Raw genomic sequence first — 14,455 nt, forward strand, 5'->3', positions numbered from 1 at the left:
GAAAATATAGCATACCACATTCTACCTTAGGCCTACTTGCCTTTTTACTTATGGGGTAATTCCATGCAAAACAGTATGATAAAAAACATTCATATCTCCAAATTTGTTAAAAATTGTACATTCAACTCTTTATGTCGTATATATTAATCATGTACAAAATTATGTTTGCGACAGCTACCGTTTAAATGTAATGGACAGTTAAAATATTTTTATTTGAGCACATAGCTCTATTTTAAATTTGTTTTCTGACCTTAAGAATAATTACAATTTCTCTTGGTTTCTCATGACCAGTACATCTAGAAATGGAATGCACTTGTTCTGTTCCACTTCTATCGTGAACTGGATGGAAGGGTGGAGTGGGTTCAGATGTTCTAAGAACCCATTTAGTAGCTGAGCACCATGAAATCAGATTATGAAAGTGTCTCCACATATCGGAGCCACGGTGTAGGTTTATGGCTAGCAGTAGATAAGGCTATTTCCTCGAAATGCTCCATGTAGATGTTGCTGATGAGAAGGGAGAACCCATGGCCATGCCCTTGTTCTGTTGGAAAACCCTGTTGTTGAATGTAAAATAGGTCATCTTAAGACAGATTTCCAATAGTTCTATTGTAGATTCTATGGAGAGTTGTGTGGAAGAAGAGATGTTGTCAGATTCTAGTTTTCTTTTTACAATGGAGAGTGTTTCATCCACTTGTGAATAAGCTTACTATGTCAAAGCTGACGAGGGTGTCGTAGCTGCTTACACAGATATCCCTTTTTGCAATATGTTTATTATAATCGCGAAATAAAATATACACATACTATGACATTTGAATAAAATTGGTGAATTTAAAATAAAGTAGCTTGCCACACCTGATTATTAGTATGTAATGTTGTTTTATACTTATCTCTACTATATTCTCTTTCAGAACATAAAGATGAGTAAAATTTCATTACCCCCCAATACAACAATAATCTTGACAGGCTATTATGATACAATTTTCCTAGTCCCCATAAAATGTTGTATCTGCGCTCGACTACATATTACATTTAGTGTATACTGAATAAACCTTTAGTTCTATTACTTACATGTTAGGGGAACTCTTTAGCGACAAATGAAAGAAAATGGTATGAGTTGGAGACATGGCAACAATTGTCAAGCACGTTCGTTTTGCCACTACAAAATCAAAAAGGAAAGGAGACAAACTGCCATGGTACTTTTCAAAATGAAACTGCCTGGGTACTAAGACATTAACTGTTAGGTTGGCACAATCTGAGACATTAATCAGGTGTGGCAAGCTACTTTTATTTAAATTCACCAATTTTATTCAAATATAGTATGTGTACATTTTATTTCGCAATTATAATATAATACTAGTGGCTTGTGCAGCAAGTGCTGCAAACTAAGTCCATAAGAAGTTCAAATAAAAATTGTTCAGATTTATTTTCAATGAAGAATACCGGACATTTTGAAAGTTATTTGCTTCCATAATAGTGAAACATACTCCCTCTGAATGCTTTTCTTATGCCAAATACTTTTCCTTGAACCTATCCGTCTTCAGTTCTTGAGTTTCAATGCGGAATCGCAAGTAGGCTAACAATGTCAGGACGATCAGTGAGTTTTTCATGTGGGAGTAATGCAGTAGCTATTTCAGGTCATTGCGAATTGTAGGTGAAAATTAAGAAAATATAAAGTTTGTCATGCTTTGAACAAAAGACTTAGCATTTTGGTATAGCTGCTGCATGTTTCGTGAACTACCCTGAAATGTAGAGGGCAGAATCACTTTTTTCCCACTAAGAGATCTTGCTGAGGTGATCAAGAGACTACAAAATATTGTAGGCCTCTTATTTTATTAGTAAGTACTATCTTTTGGTTTTTTCTTAGGAATTGTAATTTTTGCACTTCCTCCAGACAATACTGATCTACCAAATACTGCTGGATTAATTTGTGTAACAATGAATGTTATCCCGTATATTTTCTGTAATATAGGGTGTTGTGAGGAATCTATTGCTGAGATGCGGAAAATGAGCCGAATGATATGACAGAGTTGTAGAATCTTATATGCACCCTAAATAAAATTGTCCATCGTAAATCGTTAGCAGTTTCAGTGTTTCATTCATTGCTGGTTGCGGGAAATAAACTTACTCATCATGGTAGCAAGAAGTGAAATGGCATGCTATTATCCATACAACAAAATATGCTTGGCAGCAATCACATATCTAATCGATTAAACCAAATAAATATGAAATTAATTTTAATGTAGTTTAAAGACGCAGCTAAAATAGGAAGCATGACTCAATTACTACCAAGGAAAATTAGAGAATCAGACATATAAATATCTATATCACACTGCCATTAAATATATGAAAAAGACCCACACCACTTGATTAATAACTATAAAAGTATTTCATTTTTAATAACAATATTGTTCCCTTACGTAAGTTTTATAGTTTTCAGTGACATATATATAGCCGTTACTCAGTAGGTAAATTATAGAAATGAAGATCTAATAAAAAATATTCTTTCTCTGCGTCTACTTACACAAAACTTCAAAAGGTTTCACTTTCATATCATCAGTATAGCATTATGTGTTGCATTAACTATAATAATATTTCATTTATAATGGTAATAATGTCATCAAACATTCTTAAGTTTTATAGTTCTTAATATCCAATACACAGCTGTACTCGGAAAACTACAGATTAGAGAATCAGACCTGTAAATTATTTTTATACGTTATCAAAAAATTACACAAATGAAGATCGACATATTGGCATTATGATGTGAAAGAATCTGAGCCATCTGAACTCTAACTATGTCAGCAATCCTGTAGGTCATGGCCTTCATGTAATAGCCTATTGTTTATTGCAGTGTGTGTGTTTTGTTTTATTCTGAAATGCAATTAATTAGTTCTCAAAACTGACGAAAGATGGATTTTGGAAAATAGGAAAATGATGTATGAAAATTGACATTTCACTGAAAACGACTATTTTTCTGAAAACTTTAGTTTCCAAGCTTCAAAATGAGGGGTCATTTATTAAAATCCATTCAGCCGTTTTCCGTAATTTCCATTACCAGTTCAAATTATAAATATAGATATTGCGAATTTGTTTATAGCAAGTTGTATTTGAACTTGCTGTTTTCATCACGTAACCTTTTTAAGACAAAACATTAAAACATTAGTTCAAGGTTGACAGCATTGAAGTGCCAGCCACTCTTGATCTTTATATTGTTTTGAGTATAGTAGATCCAGTTCGTCATTTTAATAGCAGTATAGTGACTCTTTAAAAATGATTGACTAAACTGCCTCACACGTACCTCGTATGTGAACAAGTTCTCATCTTCATGCCCCTCATTTTGGTCCATAGTTTCTGTCTCCTCTATCAACTCATCCTCTTCAAGAGTCACTTGCACACTAGCATCCTGATTGAGTTTAAATTGATGTTCGTCCAAATCATCTTCTTCTCCATGTAGCTTCCGCAATTCCTCTTCCACTTCCATTGTGGGATGGTGAAGATTCACAGAAATAGTCCATATGCACCTTTAACAAATAATGCAAACAATTAAAAAAAATAAACACCTAAATGAATGAAGGCTCTAGGTTGACCACAATAACTATAAGAGTGATGTGAATATTCACAGAAATAGTCCATATGCACCTTTAACAACTAATGCAAATCAGGTTGCTATAAGATTGGTGGAGAAAGTGAACCAATCATAGGCGAGCAGTTAATGCTATAGGATTGGTGGAGAGTGCCAATCATTCAGAGGCGAGTGGATCCAGACCAGGAATTGGAAGTTTTCCGTGTGGTCCACGACATTACTGGAGCTTCAGACAGTGACAAGCTGTCTCTCTCTGGTAGAAGTGGGTCACCAACCTCGGTCCACTGTCCGCTGTCACCTGCTTTTGCCAATCTATACATGCAGTATTTTGAACACCAGGCTTTGCACTTAGCCACCCACAAGCCCTGCTACTTCTTCTCCTATGCAGACGACACCTTTGTGATCAGGCTACATGCACAAGATAAACTCCAAGAGTTTCTACATATCTCAACATTCAGTATTCACCTGAATATTCAGTTTACCATGGAGGTGGACTCTGATGATTCACTTCCATTCCTGGATATTCATATTTATAAGAAAGCAGATGGTACTCTTGGACATGGCGTATATAGCAAGCTGATACACATTGATTGTTATCTAAATGCACTCAGCTATCACATCCTTTGCAAGAAAAGGTCCGATTTAAGCAGCTTATTACATAGTGCCATAGTCATATTGGATATTGAAATCCTGACCATCTATATAAAATATTACAGCAAAATAACTAGAGCTGAAGGGAACTCAACAAAGCCCTCAAACAGGTCAGAAATGTGTAGTAGTCAAGAACCAACAAAGAAAGCTTTCATTCCATACTGTGGAAACATCGCAAACAAGATAAGTACAGTCGGAAGCAGCGATTTTGGCAGGTGACCTCGATGACATTTCCAGTAGGCGAGCCAATATTGTTTGTGTAAGCTGCGTGAATGAGATGGGATAACATTCTGAGTCGTTTATATTTTCATACCAGCACCTCATATCAATTATCATTATTATGAAACACACCACAGTACAGTCTGATTCAAATAATACCTTAAATGTAAATGACTTTCATTCGCAATGGTTTTACAATACATCTCCTACATTTTCTAAATTAAAAGGAAAAAGGGTTGCCATATGTCCCTATTTTGTACAGACAATTTATATTTTAAGACCCATGTCTATATTGTACAAGTAAAAAAGTGACGAAATGTCCGTATTTTTTGGTTCGAACTAGGAAAAGGGAGTAATAATTAGTTTCTACATCCTTCTACACCTGCTATATAGTCCTCTACAGTAATAGCCACCGGTTTGTACATTTTGGTTTTAGAGATACATCAAAGACCAAAGCATTGCAGTCACAGATTACAAGAGCATTCCACTTGCTCACAATTTTATTTTGAAATGATTACTCTAACAGCTAGTAAAATGGTTGCAAAATAATTTGGCTTGTTATGAGACATAACAGGACACTTCATGAGATTCAGAGTGCATTTAGATTCTTAGTGCAAGCCCTACGACTAGGATTACTTAATTAAGATATTATTGTCAAGTATGGGACACTCGAAGTCCACCGTCATATTGCTTTTGTAAGATTACTATCAAAATTCAGCTAAACTACCAATGTTAAAAATTTGACAATTTTTTTATGTTTTCATTGTGAAGTTTGCTTATCGACTAGACCATTCAGATTAATTTCTTGCTTTTCAACAGAGTAGAATTTACCTTTAACTGTGTTGTCACGTTTGGGACATTGGCTGTCATGTATGGGACTTGTGCACTAAACTATGAAAAATGAAATCAAGAACATGGTTTCTTAGTATTCTCACAGCATTTAGTTAGATAGCAACACATTTAACATAATATATAACAAACAACAGTGTGACAACATTAGGATGGAATATTACAGATTCTCAAATTTGAAACTTCCTTCTTGTTCACCTGTCTGGGTGATCATTTTTACAAAGTCCCCCAGAACATAAATGATGCATTCTGGATCCTTTGAACATTTTTACTCTCAATGCAAAACTCGTGCATAACTGACATTTTAATTCTATTAGGCCTACCTGAATTAATCTTTTTGACCTGGTCTGGGTATACTTGCTCTTCATATGTAACAGTTATCCATTCTCCTACTTCTTACTCGAGTTTCTTCTGACAGGGCGTGTAATTTTCAACTTACATTTATGTCATGACATGAAAGGTAGAAATGCCTGGAACCACGACCACAATGTTCCAGGATTGCCTTTTCTATTTCAGGTTGGTTGGTTGGTTTATTTTTGTGGACGTCCTTGATGTTATACGCATCTACCAACGTCCCTCCGTTTTCTGACTGCATGTCTTTAGTGTGAGTAGATAACTACAATGGTGCACTGGAATACTACATTTTCATTTTACATCTAGAGATGTGACGAAATAAAGCATATATAATCGGCAGGTGTATATTAGCTAAAATCGTTGTAATAGAAATTGGTAGTGGAAATTCTAATCTTTTCAAGTCCTGATAAAATTTAATAATACTATTATCATGAAGGGCGCATTCAAATAGCATGTGATTAACTGTACCGATCTGACCACAAGAACACAACGCGCTGTCCTGTTTTTTCATTTTGTGTAGATACAATGGAGTCTGGGCTGTATTAAATCTTAAGCGAACTATTGTAGTAGTTAATTTTCTCGGTAGATTGAATGTTTGTAACCAGGAATGACTTTGTAACGTTTCTTGTATTTGACCATACGACTTAGCATGATTTTTAATGTATGATGACCATAGTTCTTGCCAATCATTCCTAATTTTCTTGTTAATTAGGGGTAAAAAGTCAGAGATGGGAAGTAAAATATTGCAAAGCGTCCCTTGAACAATAGCATCTTTGGCTAATAAATCTACTACCTCGTTCCCCCAAATTTTACTATGACCCGGAATCCATGTTAAATATACTTTCTTATGAAATAACTCATAAAGATGACTACGAATATTTGAAATGTACCAACTTTCTCGTATGTTCTGATTTTGACTTAACACGGCATGTAAAACACTTTGAGAATCTGAACAAATCAATACATTATTCAAATTATTTTGTTTGATATATATTAAGACCTGTCTTATTGCAAAGGCTTCCGCCGTAAAAATTGACGTAGGTATTGGAAGCTTGAACTGTTTGCTTGTTTTTGTTATTTGTTCATACCAAGCAGCTCCTACTCCCACCTCAGTTTTCGAACCATCAGTAAAGAACCAATGATTAAATTGAATGTCAGAAAATGAACTTTGAAAGATCCAATTCCGAAACCTCAAGACAGGATCAGCTCCCATAACATCTATGTTTTCGATTGTAACATTGACTACAGGATGGGAATTATAATGGAAGTTGAAATAAACTGGAAAATTATGTAATTTAAGGATCTGCGATTCTAGAGGGGTAAAAAGACCATAAGCTTGGAGTAAACCAGATGTAAATTGGCGTCTACTAGAATTTTGCTGTTGCAGTTGAACAAGGACTTTTAGTTTGGGACTTAAACCATTATAGATGTTGGGAATTACACGTGCCAAAAATTTCGCTGCTAACGTCATACATCGAAACTGAAGTGGTGGTATATTAAGTTCCATACTCATAGCCAAGAAGGAAGGATTCCCATTTAAGCCTAAAATTAATTTTAAAATCTTATGGAATTGAGACGAAAGACGGTTAGATACTTTATGTGTAAGATTACAAAGAAAGGCACCATATTCTATTTTTGAGAGGATAAGACTTTTAAATATCATTATTAATGATTGTGTGTTCGTACCCCACCATCTCCCCGCTAAATAGAGTAATATATTTTTACCTTTCTGGATTTTTGTTATAATATCGGAGAAATGGGCTGACCAGTTCAAATTCTGATCGAACGTTAAACCTAGAAATTTAACTTTCCGCCCCGAAAAAACTGCCTGATTTTCTATGAAAATACTCTGTCTATGATTTGCGTTTGGAGAAAATATTATATAACTACATTTAGACCTATGGAATGCAAATAATCATAAAGGTTATTAATAGAGTTTTGCCAGGCTTCGTCTGTCAAACGTTTATTGGTGGTTTTAGTATATAGCACCAAGTCATCCGCATACATCAGCATTCTGGATTGATAAAGATTACACGAATTCAATTTTGCTACGTACATTATAAATAATAGTGGCGAGAGAGGTGACCCTTGCGGCAGACCATGGGATGTAGTTCTACAGAGTATTGGATCGTCGCCTAACTCAGTTACTAACATTCTATTGGACAATAAGGTATTAATAAATTTAATCAGTTTCACCGGAATATTAAAATCATGTAACGTTTGCATCAAAGAAGATAAACATACATTATCATAAGCCTGATGAATATCTAAAAAGACAGCTTGAATATATTCCTTTTGTTGAAATGCTATCTGAATGTCCGTAATGAGGGTAGCCAAGTTATAATAAGTGCCATAACCCTTGCGAAAGTCATATTGACCCCGAGGCCAACGTCGCGTATACTCCAAAAAAGTGGGAATTCTGTTTGTAATGATTAATTCTAATATTTTTCGACTTGTGGATAACAACGAAATAGGCCGAAAATGGTGAATACTAGTCAAGGGTTTATTAGGTTTAGGGATGGGAATAATTTGTATCCGTTCCCACTGCTGTGGGATGATATTATGATCTATAAAATAATTAAAACAAGTAGTTAAGGCTGTAATACTTATTTCAGGAAGTGAGGCTAGCATATTGAACGAAATGCCATCCAAACCTGCCACCGACCTAGAATGTTGTTTACTTGATAACACAGACTGAACTTCCGAATCTGAAATTGGTTGGGACAGTTCTGCCACCTGAATATTATCTTGAAAGTCAATATCCATCTTATTTTCTGCTAAATCAGGAGTTAAGGATTTTAAAAACTCATATTTTAATTCTTGGGGAATTGAGATATTTCATAGCTGGTTTATTATTAAATCGCCTGATTTTATTCCAAAAGTTTTTGCTAGAAGTAGAAGGGTTTAGAGAATTGCACATTTCATCCCACGCATCTCTCTTAAACTTACGCAAAATTCTCTTCGTAGCTGCAATTTGCCTCTTTGCAGCCAAGAAATTATCTAAACAATTCCTGTGTTTAAATTTCTTTATGGCCAGTCGCCTTTTTGCGACTGCCTCAGAACAACTCGCTGTCCACCATGGGGGTTTATTGCCAAGACGTGGTGATCTATTTAGAACTTTAAATGGATGGAAAATATCTAGATACAAGGTAATTGAATTAGAAAGGTCCAGATAGGAATTAAGTCCATTATGAATGTCTATTCCCACCATACTATCACTAATAAAATTCCGAAAGAACTCTGAATTGAAATGTGAAATATTACTTCTGTATTTTTTCGAAGCCTTTTCTGCCTGGATGCGAATAGAAAGCGTTAGAATAATGGGAAAATGATCACTACCAAGAGTGTCCGAAAATGTTTGCCAAGTAAAATCTGATGGTAAGGATGGAGATATAAATGTTAAGTCTGGAGCTGTATTTTGTTGATGGTAATGACCTAACTGCATAGGGGTACCTGGATTATTGACACAGATCAAATGATAACTATCGGTCAAATCAAAAATGGGATGATTAAAGTTAATCAAATTTGAAGTAGTGTCCCTGGGGGGAGGAATGTTAAAATCTCCTAACATGATTTTCCTAGATTTGGTAAGAAGTTGAAAAATAGACTGATAAACTTGCAGATTTTGAAAACGCCCATCTGGGTTATATATAGCAGCCAGTGATAAGTTATGAACATTCAAAATAATATATTGTAAATTATGCGGAGTATTATCATCGGAATAGAGCATGGATTCAACTATGAGGTCGTCTTTACGAATCCAGACTAAAATGCCTCCTCTATGGTCAGACCAGTTTATTTGGTAGATTTTGAAGCCAGAAAGATCGTAAAAGGAAGATGATGAAGACCACGATTCCAGAATAACAATTACATGACAAGGAAGAGTAGCTAATAAATGTTGAATTTCCACTTTCTTTTGGTTAATACCATGAGCATTCCAGTGCAGTATTTTGAAGTCGTCCAACTTATCAGAGTTTGTTTACAAATTATTAATCTTCATTGATGGTAACTTCTGGAAACTGAGGAGTGGTAATATAATTTCCTTAAGTTGTCGTAAAAGTGTTTTCTGTTGATTATCTTGTGCTAAAGCAAAAATCTCCTTCAGTTGTTGCTTCACGTATTGCTCACAGTTGAACTGGTATGATGCTTTGGACAATGTCGATGTAGTCCCACCTGTAGGATGAGTAGCAGTCCCTACTCTCTCACCTTGATTTTTTTCTTTTTCTACTGGAGATCTTGTAGAAATATTGGAGTTGACTAACTCTGCCTTTTCGGTTTTTCTTTCTTTGTCCCCTCTCCCATTAGGGAAAATTAAAAACTCTTTTAATTCTTCTTTGTGATGGGTTGAGTTTGATGTATCAACTCTTCTTTTTGACGGAAGAGATGGCGTCAGTCTGGACGAAGCAACTGAAACCAAACTTTTTTTTGGAGTAGCGTCTATCTGAAACGATTGTAAACCATGTAGTTTACGTTTCTGAGATATATCAGCCAACGAAAGATTTCCTTTATAAACTTCTTTGGCCTCATGATAAGGGATATTATTCTCGTACATGTAGTCATGAATTTTCTTCTGTGTCTGATAAATTGGGCATAATTTGAAACTTGACTTATGCGACTGGAGACAATTAACACATTTGATTTCAACTTTAGTACACTCCACTGACTGATGATTTTCTGCACAATTGTCACAGGTTGAAGGGTTTGGGCAATATTTAGCCCAGTGACCAAATTTGAAACACTTCATGCATTGACGAATAGGTGGTGTATATAACTCGACATTAGACGAAGTATAGAAGACAAAGACTTTCGCTGGTAACTGTTGTGCTGCGAACATCACTTTGACTGTTTGTGTAGGAACATATTTCACCGCGCCCGATTCTGTAATCGTGCGTTTGCTAAACCGATACGCCTGAGTGATCTTGAAACTTTCCACAGTTTTTCCATGACAGATAATGTCTTCATTAGAAATCTCCACTGGAATACCTCGAATTACTCCAATAACCTGAACATATAGCCGTGGGATCACTGCCTTAATATCCAGGGATTGCAATATTTCTGATTTGAGAAATTTGTTAGCCTCATTCGCAAACTTGAATTCGATTTCCACTTTATTCCTGTTGATTTTCTGAATTTGGTTGATTTGGAACTCTCTAGACTGATACAGCTGTTTTCCTAGCTTCATAGGATGAAGATTGCCTATGTTCTTGTTATTTCCTATCATGTGCACTATGTAAGGCCCCGAATGCCAACACGCATATTCTGCCGGAGGAATATCAATTTGTCTTTCTTTTAGAGGCTCAGATTGATTAGAATTGAGTACGGGGAGAGAACTACCGCCGACTTCCCTCAATTCTGGAGTATCCAAGTCCATGTCTTCTTTGTTGTAGGAACCATCTTGAAACAACAGAAAATAAGTCACCAACTACAGTATATATAAATTACTTCACTAATAGAAAAAAAAAAAAAAAAAAAAAAAAAAAAAGGAAATAAATATACGAGTATATTATAATTATGTATAAATGAGTCAATAGCTCTAAATAGTATCCGAACTAACGTCCACAAGAACAAACACAACCAAACATGAAAACACAACGAATTACAATAATCTTAGCTCACTACTCAGACAATTAACAACGTTATCGACTTGATAATGTTTCTATTTCAGTTCTGATATCGATCGACTTCATTAATGTGGAAAATACAAGTTTAGGTACTAGCTGTGTTGCCAAATGAGCAAAATATTTTTCATACTGGACAAAGTTGAAATTTCGGTAATTTCATAGAAGACGGGCACTTGGTTTGAATATAGTATTACCAACTTTTTTATTTCAGAGTTAAATGTTAGTGATCTTTTAGTGACTTTTACATGTTAGTTCTAGGATTTTTATACTAGGTGTCGCCGTGATTTTCTTTTAATTTGATTGGTTATAGTTGTCATTTGTTCTAGAATTTTCGTTAATTTTGAATGGATAATGACGTTATCAGTTGTTTGACGTGAGTGGTGTTATGTTGTGTCTGATAGCTAAAGGTATTGAAAGTTTGCCATTTTATGATTTTCGTGATTTTCTTTCGATTTGATTACTTATAGTTATAATTTATTCTAGAATTTTCATTAATTTTGAATGGATAATGACGTCAGTTGTTCTTGGTTGTTTGACGTGAGTGATGTTACAGTGTAGATTTGTCTGCATTTGTCGAATGCACATCATGCTTATGAAAAGGCACTTTTTAGTGCCAATAATTTATTTTGTGTGCACAAGGTTGGAATTTTTAAGTAAGAGGGTAAGGAAGGAATCCGTGTTCTGAAGTTATTTATTAAATTTTGTGACGATTTTGGGTTAGTTCTTTCGCTGGTGAATAAGGATTGTGTTGAATGTTGAGGAGAAAACTGTTTTTCTGCGGTTTAAAGGAATTATTTACTGAATTTTCTGTAGATCTTAAGGTGTAATAAGTGTTCGAAGAGAATTTCATTCAGTGTAAAGACGTGGTTTATTTATGAACAGTTCGAAGAGAATTTCATTCAGTGTAAAGACGTGGTTTATTTATGAACAGTTCGAAGAGAATTTCATTCAGTGTAAAGACGTGGTTTATTTATGAACAGTTGACTGTACGACAAAGTGTTGGTTTAGTTCTTTGTTGCTTGCATGATTTAAGTTTAGATTGCCTTAAAGCCTGTGTCATTTATACTGGAAGTGAAGTGGTTGTCGATGAAGACGTCAATGAGAATTGAATTTATTTGATAAGGTGATAAATTATGCTTTGTTTTGTGTTTTAGTGATTTTTGGGGCTAAAGTGCGGACGAAAACTGCCAAAAAGTACTACCAACTATGAAGTTCGAATGCCAAGAAACGCCAAAAAAAATCAAAGGAAAAAAATTAAATATATTTTCATTTCTTTGGAGGGCTTGTTCTTCTTAAAAATATGATTATATATTTGATTTTTCATCTTTGATTTAGCAATGTTTGGTGACATTTGGACTTTATAGTTGGCAGAACGTTTTTGGTAGTTATCGTCAGCCATGTTGGATTTTGCCCGTCTTCTAGGAAATTACCGAAATTTCTTTTATTTTTAATTTTTTGCCCACATCATCTTTATCACATCTTTCCTGTGAGACGTGAATGAAGTATTTCCAACTGAATTGTTTCTTGTGTTATCAGAAAGGAACTGCATCAACCTAACAATGTACTTATTCTTAAATTCAGAAGTTGGTTCATCACTCCAAATTGCTTCTTCAGCAGGCTGTAGTGAATCCCCTTTCAGCATAAATAGCTATTCTGTTACAAAGTTAATCATGACAAATATAATATTTTTATCCTTGTGTACAGTATTAGAACAGACTTGAAACATCTTGCATTTATCCATGAAAAACGTAGCAGTTGTAAACAAAAGGGTGCTTCTCCTGGACCATAAAGCACTTTGTATTTCATCCTGGTATTCACAACTGTATGACATTGAGAAATCCACCTGTAATATACGACTATTATAACACAATTTGACATTTTCAAATATCATGGCTTGAATTCTGTTTAGATTGACATGTCACATCATTTCTGGAAAATAGTTAATTACAGTATCTCGAAGTTCATCAACAAACCTTCCTTCAAGAACAAAGTCAGTCTGCCTTCTGAATCTTATTCCTAGACCTTCCATGTGACTTTTGCTTTATTTCATTGGACACACTATTTTTTTTTTATCATTTGAGCAATCGTTCTACCAACATGCAGAATTTCATGAAACATTACTTAGCGTAAATTTCCAGAATTATTCAGAATAATTTACTTTTAGTGCTTTCAGTTTCAAAATGAAGTGTTCATGTATCTGACATCTGCATTAATCACATGGTATATTCTTCAAAAAGAGGACCTTTTTGGGTTTCAAATTGCAAAACTTTGAAAAGCTGAACTGAAGCCTGGATTCTCCTCTCGAAAGATAGCAAAAGCCTCTTTCAAAAACATTGTAATGTAATGTTTTTGTAGTATCGTCTTTTTGCCATTTTCCCTATAGGCATACAACATATACACAGTGAAAGATCTGACCTTGGGCAGAACACTACGAATGAATGTTAAATAACAAGGCACACAAAATAAATTATTGGCACTGAACAGTGCCTTTTCGTAAATATAATGATGCGCATTCGACAAACGCAGACAAATCTGCTCTTTTTAGTATTTTAAGACATAATTTGATAGGTGCAATCCGTGTTCTAAAATTTTCCCATCATCGCTAAGAAATTCTTACATTAAAACTAGCGCTGAGGTAGTTCCCGGTGATTTCGAGGGATTTTGCAAACATAACCTGTCACTATTCGTATTCGGTATGCAAGCTGTGTAAGCGGAGTACGAAAGGAATTACCTCAGCGATAGTTTAGCGTGGAAGCCCCCCCACCAACCCACGATCTTATTCACATTAATATAAGAAAAGGCACATTGAACAGGAAAATGTTTCTGAGGGAAGGAAGAACCCAACATTACCTTTAGTTACCACAACAAACATGGGCAATCTCACTCCATACACTGCGAGGTGTCATGGCGGACGAGCGCAAGGCTACCAAACAGTGTTGCCAACTCAGAATTCCATTTACCGCTGGACAAGCTTAAAAAACCGCTAAATTGTAGTTAAAAAGCTCCAGATTTTTCTTAACACATCACTTTCAATTTTGAAATACAAACTATATAGTTTTAGGAATTGGAGAATTTGATAGAAGTATACACTAAATTATTTAAAAAAAACTACAAATAATGCCCATGGCTTGTCAGTATATCTTTTCATTAATAATCTTCCTCCTATGTAATCGTGAAA

The 14,455-nt window shown here is 34.9% G+C and overlaps 1 protein-coding gene across 1 annotated transcript in view; it reads right to left on the bottom strand.

Annotated features, from left to right (window-relative positions):
* Positions 1–14,209, bottom strand: part of LOC138715422 (uncharacterized) — a 29,170-nt gene extending 14,961 nt beyond the window's left edge. Inside the window, exons 1-2 of the mRNA XM_069848306.1 lie at positions 14,128–14,209; positions 3,299–3,521 (exon numbers count right to left, since the gene is read on the bottom strand). Of these exons, the coding sequence (XP_069704407.1) occupies positions 3,299–3,481 (183 nt within the window). The 5' untranslated portion in view covers positions 3,482–3,521; positions 14,128–14,209. The remainder of the gene's footprint in view (positions 1–3,298; positions 3,522–14,127) is intronic.
* Between the last annotated feature and the right edge of the window lie 246 nt (positions 14,210–14,455).

The sequence above is a fragment of the Periplaneta americana genome, chromosome 15 (assembly GCF_040183065.1).
Source record: "Periplaneta americana isolate PAMFEO1 chromosome 15, P.americana_PAMFEO1_priV1, whole genome shotgun sequence".
NCBI lineage: Eukaryota > Metazoa > Arthropoda > Insecta > Blattodea > Blattidae > Periplaneta > Periplaneta americana.